Source organism: Camelina sativa, chromosome 15 (assembly GCF_000633955.1).
Source record: "Camelina sativa cultivar DH55 chromosome 15, Cs, whole genome shotgun sequence".
NCBI classification, from domain to species: domain Eukaryota; kingdom Viridiplantae; phylum Streptophyta; class Magnoliopsida; order Brassicales; family Brassicaceae; genus Camelina; species Camelina sativa.
In genome coordinates, this window is record NC_025699.1 from 6,070,604 (window position 1) to 6,084,611 (window position 14,008).

At 34.6% G+C, this 14,008-nt stretch overlaps 3 protein-coding genes across 3 annotated transcripts; 2 read left to right on the forward strand and 1 right to left on the reverse strand.

Moving 5' to 3' along the window:
- On the forward strand, positions 2,102-5,228 carry LOC104745610 (IQ domain-containing protein IQM2-like). Its single transcript, XM_019236650.1, has 8 exons — positions 2,102-2,332; positions 2,597-3,059; positions 3,150-3,330; positions 3,432-3,520; positions 3,624-3,714; positions 3,799-3,874; positions 4,008-4,276; positions 4,377-5,228. The coding sequence occupies exons 2-8, from the start codon at positions 2,620-2,622 to the stop codon at positions 5,088-5,090; spliced, it is 1,860 nt and encodes a 619-aa protein (XP_019092195.1). The 5' UTR covers positions 2,102-2,332; positions 2,597-2,619; the 3' UTR covers positions 5,091-5,228.
- LOC104745611 (feruloyl CoA ortho-hydroxylase 1) lies at positions 8,822-10,324 on the forward strand. The gene is made up of 2 exons (XM_010466904.1): positions 8,822-9,500; positions 9,583-10,324. Exons 1-2 carry the CDS (start codon positions 8,989-8,991, stop codon positions 10,154-10,156), a joined length of 1,086 nt encoding a protein of 361 aa, XP_010465206.1. The 5' UTR covers positions 8,822-8,988; the 3' UTR covers positions 10,157-10,324.
- Positions 10,295-12,104, reverse strand: LOC104748172 (probable polyamine transporter At3g13620; the record flags this gene model as incomplete). The annotated part of the gene is made up of 2 exons (XM_010469853.1): positions 10,295-11,697; positions 11,843-12,104. Coding segments are annotated over 2 exons (1,434 nt in total), but the record flags the coding sequence as incomplete, so codon positions are not given.

Here is a 14,008-nt window from a genome sequence, read left to right on the forward strand (position 1 = left end):
ACGCAAATGTTTCCTATATAGCATGTAAAAAAATATCATTGTGCACAATGCATACAGCATACCACTGTCTAATATTTTATGTCGATTTATATTTGTGTGAACTAGTAATTTTTGAATCATTTGTCCATGTTATAGACTACTTACCTTCGCGGCCTTTCACTTCTAATCAATCGATTAGCAAGTATAGACTGAAAAAATATGCAAGTATGTAACCGTGTTCTTTTTGATAAATATCGGTTTAATAATAGTAGTAGATTGTAGTTTAATATTAAATATTAAATGACGTACGAAAGAAATTTATTTTGTCTATAAATGTTGCTGAATAAAGGTGCATTTTGATTATAGGGTTTTGATATGTTTAGAGTTTGTTGAAGGGACATATACGGAAACAAGTCGCTATCGACCTAATTTTTAAGAGAAAGTGTGCATATGCATGTATTATGTTTTGTGGCACTCACCTTTTTAATATTATTTAATCAACATTTTTCGGTTGATGTTTACAAAAGAAATACAAGAACTGCAAGACAGGATTTTTATTTTGTGTGGTATTTATTTATTCTTATAAATCCTGTAAAACTTGGGGTGTCGACATATGCTAAATCGACCTTTATTTCAATTCTTGCATGGCTTTTTACTTTCTTGTGTTACATTAACACAGTTACCGTGTTAGTGTGGTGGATCGTTGTTACTGTCATTGATACTTAAGTAACATACTAAACCATTGCCATGATATATGCTAATACGTAGATCATATCGATACGACAAAATTTTGAAATAAACTATTTAGAAGAACATATGTATATGATTATAAATGATGCAATAAAGTGTCGCTATATGCAAAGCTTGAATGTTCCATTGCCTCGTTACATTCTGGATTAAAAAAAACCTAAACCGAAACACTCTAATTGTATATATGCTTATTTAATTCCATAATTTTTGTTGTTATTAACCAACCAAAACACTTTTGATTGAATAGATTAGTAATCTGTGGGTCGCCACGAAAGGAAGAAGGAAATTTCATTAAATCTTAGTATATGACTGAAATAATATTGAATTGTGTTTTTGTTCTTTAGGAGATATGGATAAAATGCCAAAACTTTCAACGAAACTAGTATTCACCTAATTAAAATTCCACGTTTGCAACTACGTCACACTATTATACTGGCTTTAAATTTCTACTAACGAATTCCCTAGAAAAATGGAGTGAGTCAAATCTTTTTTTATATAACTTGTAAGTCACGCGTTCCGGTAAATAATCATAACGAAGTTAGGGCATCCGCAATGGAGGAACACTTTAGGATATTCTTAGAGTAAAAATATTATGAAAATAATTTAAGATCAGTAGTTAAGATATTTTGTTAAAAAGTTAATTATTGGGAGAACATATTTAAGATTATAAGATTTAATAATATAATATTCTTAAACATATTACATTTATAAAAACTGTAAAAATAACATTAAAATTGCAAATTTATAAAACTTGTACTAAAATTCAAAATACAATACCAAATTTTTATGAAACAAAAAAAACATTAAAGATTAAAAAAAAAACAAACATATTACTTAATTAAAACAAACAAATATTTTATTTAATTAATACATAGTTTAAATCAAATCCTTTTTTAATTTGTGAAAAATTGTTTGCAAAAAATTATATCCAATCAACCTAGATCAGTTCTACATCAAGAACTGGACAACATGTTCTTATACTAATATTCATTATATTTATAATTTTAATGGGCTAAGAACACACCAAATGTTCCCCATTGCGGATGACCTTACTGTCCCAAAAAAAAAAAAAGTGACTAGTATATTTCAAAACTGTGTATATGATTAAGTACGAATTCATAAGTTTTTTTTTTGGTGTGTTGATAACAATTTTAAAGATGTGTATTACTACTACTAATTTAATGATGATGTAAACTGTATTAAATTTTTATAATAATAGGGTAAAGTGAAGATTTTGAATATGGAACTTTTGACCTCGTATGAATATTCCGCAGCTACAAACACGTGGTTTGAAATATCGACGCTTCTCTCTCTTTCTCTTGTCGCTCTGGAGTTGAACGAACGGTAGTATTATTATATATAAACTCCCATTGCTGAAGAGTTTGTAAAATATAACTTGCGATTTCTGAGCTTCCTTCTCTCCCTAACTCAAACCCAAAAAACAAACCCAAAAACAAAGAAACCTTTTTCGAATCTTTGTTTTCAAGAACTACAGAAGAAAGAATCAAAAAGAAGATTCAAGAACAACTAATAGAAAGAAAGATTCCTTAAAAAGAGCTTCTCTTCTTGTGGAACTAAACTCAATCACAAAAGTACATTCGAGGTACTCATTCTCCTCTGTTTCATTCTTCTCTGCTTTCTAAAGATTTGTCTCTGTTTCCACCAAATTGGGTTTTATCAAATCTTTTTGTTATTAATTATTATGTCATTAGTAGAGAGCTTAAAAATAGCACTCTTATAAAATGTGTTTCGGTTACGAATTAGTTCTCGGTTCTGTTTCAAATCCCGAAGAATGCTCTGTTTTTTTTTTTTCAGATCCGAAAAGTTCTGATTTTTATGATTTTATTTTATTTATTTTTAACTTCAGGTAAGAATTGGGGCATCTGTTGAATGGGGGTATCATTCTCCTGTTCGTTCGCAGAGCAAGACGAAGTGGAGGCTGCTGCTCTTGACTCAGTCACGGTAAAGTCCATAAGCTTTGGTGATGACGACGAGTGCAAGACTCCAAAGAGATCTGTCAATTTCAATGACGGGTCTCTAGAGCCTAGGATTTTGAAATCTTTGGGATCTGGCAAAATGGTTGTTGAGAAATCTGTTAGCTTTAAAGGGATGCACCTCGAGAGAATGATCTCTCTTAACAGGTCTGTCTTCAAAGAAGATTACAACAACAATAAAGAAGACAATGGCTTTGAGATTGCTGCTAAAGAGTTCTCTGTTCTTGATCCGAGTAATCCCAAACACGAAGCTGCTATTAAGCTCCAAAAGGTTTACAAGAGCTTTCGTACTAGACGAAAGCTCGCTGATTGCGCTGTGCTCGTAGAGCAAAGCTGGTTAGTTTTTATACTTTCTAACTCGAAACGTTACGTTTGAAGACACTTGTTGTTGCTGTGATCTAATAATGTTTTGTCTTCTATTCACAGGTGGAAACTTTTGGATTTTGCTGAGTTGAAGAGAAGTTCAATATCTTTCTTTGATATTGAGAAACATGAAACGGCGATTTCAAGGTGGTCTAGAGCGAGGACTAGAGCAGCTAAGGTTGGTAAAGGTTTATCAAAGAATGGAAAAGCTCAAAAGCTTGCTTTACAACACTGGCTTGAAGCGGTTAGTTAGAGATTCATCTAAGTCTTTTTTTTTTTAGTTGTTTCGTTTTTTTATTGAACGTAATCTGATTTTGTTTTTATGCATTTTGGTTTTATTAACAGATTGACCCGAGACATCGGTATGGACACAACCTGCACTTTTACTACAACAAATGGCTCCACTGTCAGAGTAGAGAACCTTTCTTCTACTGGTAATTACTTCTCTCACCGACTTATTATCCCCTTCCTGCTAAACATTTATTGTACTAGTTCAAGAAACTAAACTTAGATATGGGTTTGATTCAAATGTTACAGGCTTGATATCGGCGAGGGGAAAGAAGTAAATCTTGTGGAGAAATGTCCGCGGTTGAAACTTCAACAACAGTGCATCAAGTACCTTGGTCCGGTTAGTATCTCTGCTCAACAAGTAACAACGCTAAAAAAATTAGAACTTGTTTTCTTAATGTTGTCATGTATTTGTTTTGTGTAGATGGAAAGAAAAGCTTATGAGGTGGTTGTGGAAGACGGCAAATTCTTCTACAAGCATAGCGGAGAGATTCTGCAAACTTCTGATATGGAAGATAGTGAATCCAAATNTGTTGTCATGTATATGTTTTGTGTAGATGGAAAGAAAAGCTTATGAGGTGGTTGTGGAAGACGGCAAATTCTTCTACAAGCATAGCGGAGAGATTCTTCAAACTTCTGATATGGAAGATAGTGAATCCAAATGGATTTTTGTGCTCAGCACATCTAAAGTGTTATATGTTGGGAAGAAGAAGAAGGGTACGTTTCAACATTCAAGCTTCTTAGCTGGAGGAGCTACTGTGGCTGCAGGAAGACTAGTTGTTGAGAATGGTGTTCTCAAGGCTGTTTGGCCACACAGTGGACATTATCAACCTACAGCTGAGAATTTCATGGACTTTCTCTCTTTTCTAGGAGAGAACAATGTCGATATCACTGATGTTAAGGTAAGAGAAAGAGATTTTAATTAAATGACTCATTCATTGTTTTAGCTGGAAGCTGTTGAGGGTTTATGTTCTTATAAGTGGTTTATTGCTGTGTTTTCAGATGAGTCCTACAGATGAAGATGAGTTCTCTTTATACAAACAGAGAAGTACTCATATGAGAAACCATTCTTTGGAAGAGGAGTTGGAAGCTGAGAAGACCATTATTGCTTTTCAAGATAAGGCCGATGCAACTAGAGAAGAACAAACTCTTGTGAGGGTTGAGTCCATGTCAAGAAAGCAAAGTGATCTCGAGACACCGGAAAAGATGGAATCTTTTAGCACATTAGGCGATGAGATCCAATCCGTGGGATCGAAGTCAACAAAAGTATCAGAAGACTACGATTCGGGTGACGATGATGAAGAGGAAGAGGAAGAGATGTTTGACTTAGAACAAGAGTCGTCAGTGCCTTCAGAGCAGAGCTCACCTAGAGGAGGAGAAGAGGTAGAAACCAAGGAGAGTGAAGTAGTGAAGGTCACAGAAGAATCAATCCTGAAAAGGATCAATTCAAAAAAGGAAACTAGATCTTTCCAACTCGGGAAACAACTATCATGCAAATGGACAACAGGTGCAGGACCAAGGATCGGTTGTGTAAGAGATTATCCATCAGAGCTTCAGTTTCAAGCACTAGAACAAGTGAACTTATCTCCGAGAAGTGCTTCTGTTTCAAGACTATGTTTCTCATCGTCATCTCAAATGCAAACGCCTCAAATGTCACCGTTATGGCGAGGAATGTCACTACCAGCAAATATATTACACACACAAAATCTTAACTGATGCACATTCATAAGTTTTTTTTTCTCCCGATCTGATCTATTCCTTTTTTGTGAATAGAGAAGATGATGTGACTTAGAAATTCTTTTGTATTCTTTTTTCCCCTTTTTTACTGTAACAGAGTAGCATTTCATTTGTTTATTTAGTTTCTTGTTTGACAAGAAATTACAAAAGAAAAAAAAGTATTAAGATTCTTTAGGCTTTTTGGTTTTGACTAAAGCCTGTGTGATAATAATACACACACTACAGCTTAATAATATTCTTCTTGAATCTTCACTGTTTGTGGTGGCACGTTAGTTATTTTGTTAATGGCTTAACGCAAACGAAATGTTTGGGCTTTTAAAAGGCCAATTTTAAGTAGGTGAAGATAAAAAAGCCCATTTATAGTGGTGGCCGCAACAAGAACCATGCCTAGTCCCACGCTTCTCCACCTACCACAAAGATTAACCAAATTGCTTATATTCATTATGCAAGTATCTTCTGTAATGCTATTATAATAAGTCACGATAGAATAATTGATCTTTTGCCTACGATTGTAATGTGTACGACTACGTCAATTACACAGAGACTAGTACTTTTCTTTTTAAGTAAAAGAAAAATATACTTATTTTAAGGGATAGCCACTGAAGTCCTTAATCATATAATAGTTTTACTTATACTTTTGTTGACAGTCATCATAAAATACTTATTTATGACGTCGAAATATGATAAAATTTGATTCTGCAATTTATCATTGCTAAATAACAAGTTCACACTAACTAATTTGTTTTGACAAAAAGTCAATATATACGTGATGTATGACTATTAGATTTTTAAAGTACTTGATTCATGATACTCTAATTAGTATATACAAAAAAAAAAGAAAAGGAAAAATTAGAAAGACTAACAAGTAGTATTGTTATATGAACTCACCAACCTAACCAAGCCAAAAATAACCTAACAAATCAATCGAGGACCGTTGGTATTTCACTCCTTTCGAGTCATGACTCATGAATACTACTATTATATTGTATAGTTAGTATCAATTATCGCAATACTATGCTTATTAAATCAATTTAATTAGTGTTCACTTGCTCAAATTACCAAATATTAATGTGTGGTTGTTGAATGCATTAAAGTATCTGCACATGCACATTTTGGCCAATGTTTTAATACAAATGGCACTTACAAAAATATTGGAATCACTAAAACATACATTTAATACAAATGGAACTTACAAAAATATTGGAATCACTAAAACATATAGTGTATATATGTGGTCACTGAGTAGACGTACAGTATGCAATACTAATATATACTCAAATCGAGTTAATTATTGTCCAAGTAGAAATTTAGACCATCATTAGTGGTGAATACTCTTAGAAGTACTCTCTTGTTGGGCCCCAAAAACAGAATATTAAACCCATTTTTGAGTCCATTTTAGTGAGTATCGCTGCTTCTGATAGTAACTGAAGCAACACCCTGAGAAACCCGACGTGGCGTTTTGCCATTGGTTCCAGAAGAAATATAAACCGCAATTTTTTTTTTATCTCCAATTTTTTTTCTTTCCGAGTCTCTCTCTCTTATCTGTCGGGTGAAAGACGATTTGGGTGGCGATTCTTGCGAATACCGGGAAATTCCATCGATTCAGACCGAATCTGATGAACTTTCCGGCTAAATATGGAGGATGATGATGGCAAGCAGAGGCGATGGCGAAGAACAACGGTGTAACCCTAAGATGATGACGCTTCGGTTCTGAAGACAAAATGACGGCGGAGGAAAGTTTTCTGTCGATTTAACTTATTAGGCGTTGATTCATTGCTTTTGAGATTAAATTGATATTCACTTGCTTTTGAAATTTTGTTTTGGAGGATTGAGGGTTACGGTTAAATTACTCTGATTGTATGATATCGTTTTTATGAATGAGTATCTTTTATGTTCTTGTTATCTTATGTTTGTGTTTGTGTAAGATTAGTAGAGTGTTTAGTGTTTATGTATGTTGTTCTGATCAGAACCGATCCCAACTGTTTAGTGTTTGTTTATGTTGTTCTGTTTGTGTTTGTTGAGAAGGAAAGAAGGAAAGATTAGCACAAATGGTTTTTCTTCCTATATTGTTCTGCCTCGAAACCATGATAAGAAATCTTATATGGTTCTGCGTTTTCGTTATCAAAAGTAGTGAAACAAACTAAGTGAGTTTAGTCTGACTGTTATCTATAAACTTAGTATGATATAACTTGTGCTCCTGAGAGAAGATTTGTCACCTCTTTCTCTTCATTTTCTTGGTAGAACATTCAGATGCTGAGACTTTCATTGTAGATTGGATTACTGTCTAGTTTATATTGTAGAACGGTTCTGGTTGGATCATCGTTACTTGAATGATGTTAATAACTGGCCAATAAAGTATTTAGGATTAACGAGTCTGATCTACACATCAAGTTTCAAACATATTGGATTTAGATTTATCAGCCCAATGTTTGAAAGTCAAGACTTGATTCAATCCTAAGCTAATTATCCAAAGTATGATGTTTTGTCTTTTATGGTGTTGTATAGAACCTGGCGAACCCGACAGCTTTACTTAGTGGATTGATGATGCTGCGGCATCTGAAACTCAACAAACAAGCAGAGCAGATCCACAGCGCCATCATCAACACAATAGCCGAGGGAAAGTATAGAACAGCTGATCTAGGAGGCTCCTCAACCACAACAGATTTCACAAAAGCAATCTGTGATCATCTCTAAACACCCGTAAAAGCATGATTCTTTCTCTACCATTTACCAATCTGATTTTCATTTACCTGTCTAATTGTTGTTTCGTTTGTTGTTTACTTTAATGTAGGATGTGAAGTGCCAAGGCTGCTACAACATGTAAACTTGGGAAACAGTTTTTTTTTTCATTCTTTTCCTTTGACATTACATAGTTTAAAGAACATACAAAACTTGTAAAATATGTTTAAGAATGAGCAACCCTTTTTTGGTTCTCTAGTAAAAGAATGATTTTGCAAAAATACTCTTAGGGTTGCTTTACTTAAATTAATATTAATTATATGTTTAAATAATTTGAGAGTAACTTAGAGAGTACCCTTTACTAATGATGCTCTTAGTAATACTTATCTTTTTCAACTTTATATTTGTAGTTTTAATTCCTTTTCCAAATTGTTTTTGATTGGATCGAGTTACTCATCCAAAACAAGTAATTGAATCTAAAACAATTAGCATTCCTAGATGTCTTTTGAATTTGATTTCTAAGATCATCTCTAATTTGAATATACCAGTCACACGACGAGAGCTAATGTACTTTTTTATGCAATAATTGGAAATACAGTTTCACCAACAAATAATGTTAATTATACCACATATACAACACACATGTTTATCATGTTATCACATCAAACTGATTAACCTCTATTATCTTGAAATTTTCTGGTAGGTTTTGCATTCATTTATTTGTATAAGTTGCACTCTAAAAGATCATTAAAATATACACTTGATCAGCCAATAAGCTTGGAGCCTAGGCTAATAACGAGAAATTAGTCACTTGTTGTTGTTGTTGTATACCTTAACAACATGACAACATGTACTATATTTTTAATGTATTTAACATAGTTTAGTAATAACCCTATGATAATTGACAATAATATAACCCAAATCAAATCTTCCAAAGCCAAAGTATTAATTAATACAAATAGGTATATTTAAATAAAGGAATAAACGCGGGAAGAAAAGTAAAAATAAAAATAAACGGCAGAAGCATGGTGAGAGCCATAGAGGTTGTTCGGTCATCAGCTGATTGCATTCTCTTCTTTCAATCTTTTCTTTTAAATACCCTCTCCTCTCTCTGGTAACTTAATCTTCACAACACAATCAAAGTCCAACAAGTCTCAGTTTTTATTAAGCAAACAAACCCAAAAAAAAAAAGCTCCAAATGGCTCCAACACTTTCCACATCCCAATTCTCAAACCCAGCTGAAGTGACCGACTTCGTAGTCCACAAAGGAAATGGTGTAAAGGGTTTATCAGAAACAGGAATCAAAGCTCTTCCAGACCAATACATTCAGCCACTTGAAGAACGACTCATCAACAAATTCGTCAACGAGACAGACGAAGCCATCCCCGTGATCGACATGTCCAACCCTGATGAGAGCAAAGTCGCTGAAGCTGTCTGTGATGCTGCTGAGAACTGGGGTTTCTTTCAGGTGGTCAACCATGGAGTTCCTTTGGAAGTTCTTGATGACGTCAAGGCTGCGACTCACAGGTTCTTTAACCTCCCTGTGGAGGAGAAGAGCAAGTTCACAAAGGAGAATTCTTTGTCGTCGACTGTTAGGTTTGGGACTAGTTTTAGTCCTCTTGCAGAGAAAGCTCTTGAGTGGAAAGACTATCTTAGTCTCTTCTACGTCTCTGAAGCTGAAGCTGAACAGTTCTGGCCTGATGTTTGCAGGTGAGTTTCACAATTTTTCAATATTTTCTTAGGTTTGTAATCATTGATTTGATTCTAAATATAATTCTTGATTTGTTTGCAGGAATGAAACTTTGGAGTACATGAACAAGTCAAAGAAGATGGTGAGGAAGCTTTTAGAGTATTTGGGGAAGAATCTCAATGTTAAAGAGCTCGACGAGACGAAAGAGTCACTCTTCATGGGTTCCATTCGGATCAACCTCAACTACTATCCCATCTGCCCTAACCCTGACCTAACCGTAGGTGTTGGTCGCCACTCAGACGTCTCTTCTCTCACCATTCTCTTACAAGACCAGATCGGTGGTCTACATGTTCGTTCTCTAGCGTCAGGGAACTGGGTTCACGTGCCACCGGTTCCTAATTCTTTTGTGATCAACATCGGAGATGCGATGCAGATCTTGAGCAATGGTCGGTACAAGAGCGTGGAGCATCGTGTTTTAGCCAATGGTTACAATAACAGAATCTCTGTTCCTATCTTTGTGAATCCAAAACCAGAGTCCGTGATTGGTCCTCTACCTGAAGTGATCGCAAACGGAGAGGAACCGATCTACAGAGACGTTGTCTACTCTGATTACGTCAAGTACTTCTTCAGAAAGGCACACGACGGAAAGAAAACAGTCGATTACGCTAAGATATAATCATAGTCAAACTTTCTTGTTATGTTTTGTTTTGTTTCCTGTTTTTGTTTTTGTGTGCGAGTGAATAAAGAACAAAGCAGAGGACATATCTGATGTCTTCTTAAGACTCTGTTCAGTATTGTCTTGTATAACTATCAATGATCAAAATACAGTTTCTCTTTAATCAAACTAAAGATGTTACAGAAGCAAGAACTTACATTGAATTGAAAAACCTATCTCAAGTTGATAAGATCCTCTCTTTTAACTCTATCAATGATCAAAATACAGTTTCTCTTTAATCAAACTAAAGATGTTACAGAACCAAGAACTTACATTTAACTGAAAAACCTATCTCAAGTTGATATATAAGATCCTCTGTTTTAACTCTTATCATGATTCATGATCATCTACTTTGGGATGGTCTTCTTCGTTGACATTGTAGTCAAGATCATCATCAACTTCGTTGAACTCGAAGATCTTCTTCTTCCTGAAGTAATTGATCAAGAAGTACCAACCGACTGCTCCTACAGTCATCAAACCGCAAATAAGGTAGACAATCTTAGTAGCAAACACTATGATCAGTACTAGAAACCCTGAAGGTATCAAGCACATAATCACTAGCCCTGGTATTTTCAGCGGAACTCGGTAAGGTCTCTTTAGCTCAGGTAGTTTTTTTCTTAACCAAATGAAAGATGCAAACTCTAGAAACATCCCTAGAGTGTACACGAAATTTGCTGCGGATATGATATCGGTGAAGTCCAAGTAGGATAACCCGATTGACATGAGAGCTGAGATTAGAATCCCGAGCCAAGGAGTGTTGAACCATTTCGACCGTACACCAAAGAATTTAGGCAAGAACCCTAGTTCTGCCATCCCCTCTAGCTGATAAGCACTACTGCTTAACTGAGCTTCAAAAAGTCCTACACTTGATAACACAGCGCCAATCTCCATCCATATTTTAAGCCATTTTCCTGCAATCATCTCAGCTGCTTCAGCGTGGAACCCTGTCTCCCACCTGCTCTGATCTACTGAGACCGCACCAGTGACAGCGAAAAGAGGAATCAAGTAAGCTACACAAGTGAAGATCACAGCGATAAGAAGCGCCAACGGGAATGTCTTTTGAGGCTTATCAACTTCCCCTGCAAGAGTACTGACATTGTCCCAAAAATTCAAGTTCCAAAAGAGTGTGTTGAAGTAGAGATTCCAATCCTTTTTCTTGTTTCCTAAGCTACCCCAACGGTGAGGTTTGATCTTAGGGATTGCCATAGCTGACATGACAAGGAAAGGCGAGAGAGACACTAAACCAAGAGCAACAGCTGTGTAACCCACAATGGCTAAACCAGTATAGTTTAGGAAAGATAAGAACACCGTTGAAGCGAATATGCAAACGTTCCGAGGCCATCCGGATTCAAGAACAGGGAACAGCTTATCCAAGTAAGTAACACAGAGGACTGGAAACGAAGCAACGTTGATCACACCACTCAGGAACTTCAACGAACCCATCATAGAGCCAATGAAAGAACCAAAAGCCCGATGTGCCCATATCACAAACCCACCGTTCCCTGAATACAAAGTTTCAAACTTTAATATCCCAATTACTAATTTACAAACCCTATTTCTTGAAGAAAGTTTTAACCTTTTACTTAGTGTCTAGAGTTAAAAAAAGTTGAGAACTTTGTAAAGTTTTGGGATTAGATTTGGGAATACCTGGGAAAGTGGTGGAGAGTTCAGCGGTGATAAGAGCCTCAGGGACACTCCAAATGAAAGGGAAGATGAGGAAACCGAGAATAGCTAGAAGTGGTCCAGCCGCTTGAACAGCTGGTTCTTCACCAAAAGGACCACCAGCGACCTCAAAGTAAATGAGGAAAATCAAAGGGACCAAAGTCAGTTTCTTAGCTTTGTTGCCGCTTGGATCAGAGGTTGTTAATGGGAGTTGGTGGCTCGATCTGGATGTCTCCGANTGCCATAGCTGACATGACAAGGAAAGGCGAGAGAGACACTAAACCAAGAGCAACAGCTGTGTAACCCACAATGGCTAAACCAGTATAGTTTAGGAAAGATAAGAACACCGTTGAAGCGAATATGCAAACGTTCCGAGGCCATCCGGATTCAAGAACAGGGAACAGCTTATCCAAGTAAGTAACACAGAGGACTGGAAACGAAGCAACGTTGATCACACCACTCAGGAACTTCAACGAACCCATCATAGAGCCAATGAAAGAACCAAAAGCCCGATGTGCCCATATCACAAACCCACCGTTCCCTGAATACAAAGTTTCAAACTTTAATATCCCAATTACTAATTTACAAACCCTATTTCTTGAAGAAAGTTTTAACCTTTTACTTAGTGTCTAGAGTTAAAAAAAGTTGAGAACTTTGTAAAGTTTTGGGATTAGATTTGGGAATACCTGGGAAAGTGNTTTTTTTTTTTTTTTTTTTTTTTTTTTTTTTTTTTTTTTTTTATCTTCTTTGAGGTAGAGAGAATGTGGGAAGATTCAGAATAAAAAGGACGGATTATAATGGGAAAGAAATCCAAAAATTTCATCTTTGAGGAAAAACGTGTTTGTAATGGGGGTTGAGTCAGTTGGTCATATCAGAATCGAATATTTTGCTCAAGATTCGGGACCATCCGATATTAATGTGTTCTGTTTTTATAATCCTTTTAACTAATGAGTGAGGTTAGTGGTTTGAGATTTGAATAGATATTTAAAGACTTTAAATGTTATGTAGAATATATTGTTATTAGATAAGATTTTGTTAAAATATATTAAAAGTTTAGTGTTATCAGTTTGTGATTTGTAAAATATCATTTATAATTTTAATAAATTTGGGTTATTGGATTCAGACTTTTATAAAGTCATTAAAAGTTCTATATTATTCAATTAAATTAAAAGAATATAGGATTGTTAATGAATTTAATTATTATGTTATTGGTTCATGATTTTAGATATTTTTTTACAAAAAAAAGTCATGGAAAGTATCACAAAAATACAGAGATTGTTTGGATCACTTTACAAGATTTTAGAAAACTAATCAACAAAACTCTTAGGAGGGTGTATTGAAACTATGATTTTGGAGAATTTGATGAGATTTTGAAAATTTAGAATTTTGATAGATTTTAGGGAAGTTGATATGATTTATGGTGAAATTTTTTCAAATCCCACCTAAAACCATGAGATTTGGATTTCTATATTTTTAACTAAACAAATCCTCTCAAATCCTCCAGAATCCCTAAAACTTATTAAAATCCAAATCCACAAATTGTTTTGAATAACATTGGATTTTAAAGTAGATTTTTAAATCATCAGTTCAATAACAGTGGATTTCATGAGACTTTTAAAAATCCATGACTGAATAACATAGGATTTGTAAATTTTAACAAATCACTTAAACTGTCAAGTTGAATACACCCCCCTAAATGATTTAACAATTTTTCACTTATTCACTTTTAATAATTTTGTTGAACTCTTAAAAAATCTTTATAAATAACATAATAATTAAACTCATTAACAATCCTAGATTTTTTTTGTAGATTTTTTTTTGAGAAAATTAGAAATAAAGGATATTTTTTTAACAGTTTGTCCATCTATACTTTATTTAGATAAGTTTGGTGAAATATGTTTTTTGAAAAATTTAAAACCAATTATACCCTTAATTAAAGAAAATAATTTTTCCTCTACACCCAAAACCTCTAGCTAAAACAGAAGTTTCACTTACAAGTCCAAATCGTAACTGGACAAAAAGAACTAAAAAAAAAAGCCTATCTCTTTTTTATAATGGTATTTAGTTTCTTTTGAATGTTTTCAACTGTTTTTAAGAATAATCCAAGATATCATGGAATAGGATGAAAATTGTCTTATTCTAGAGACTAAA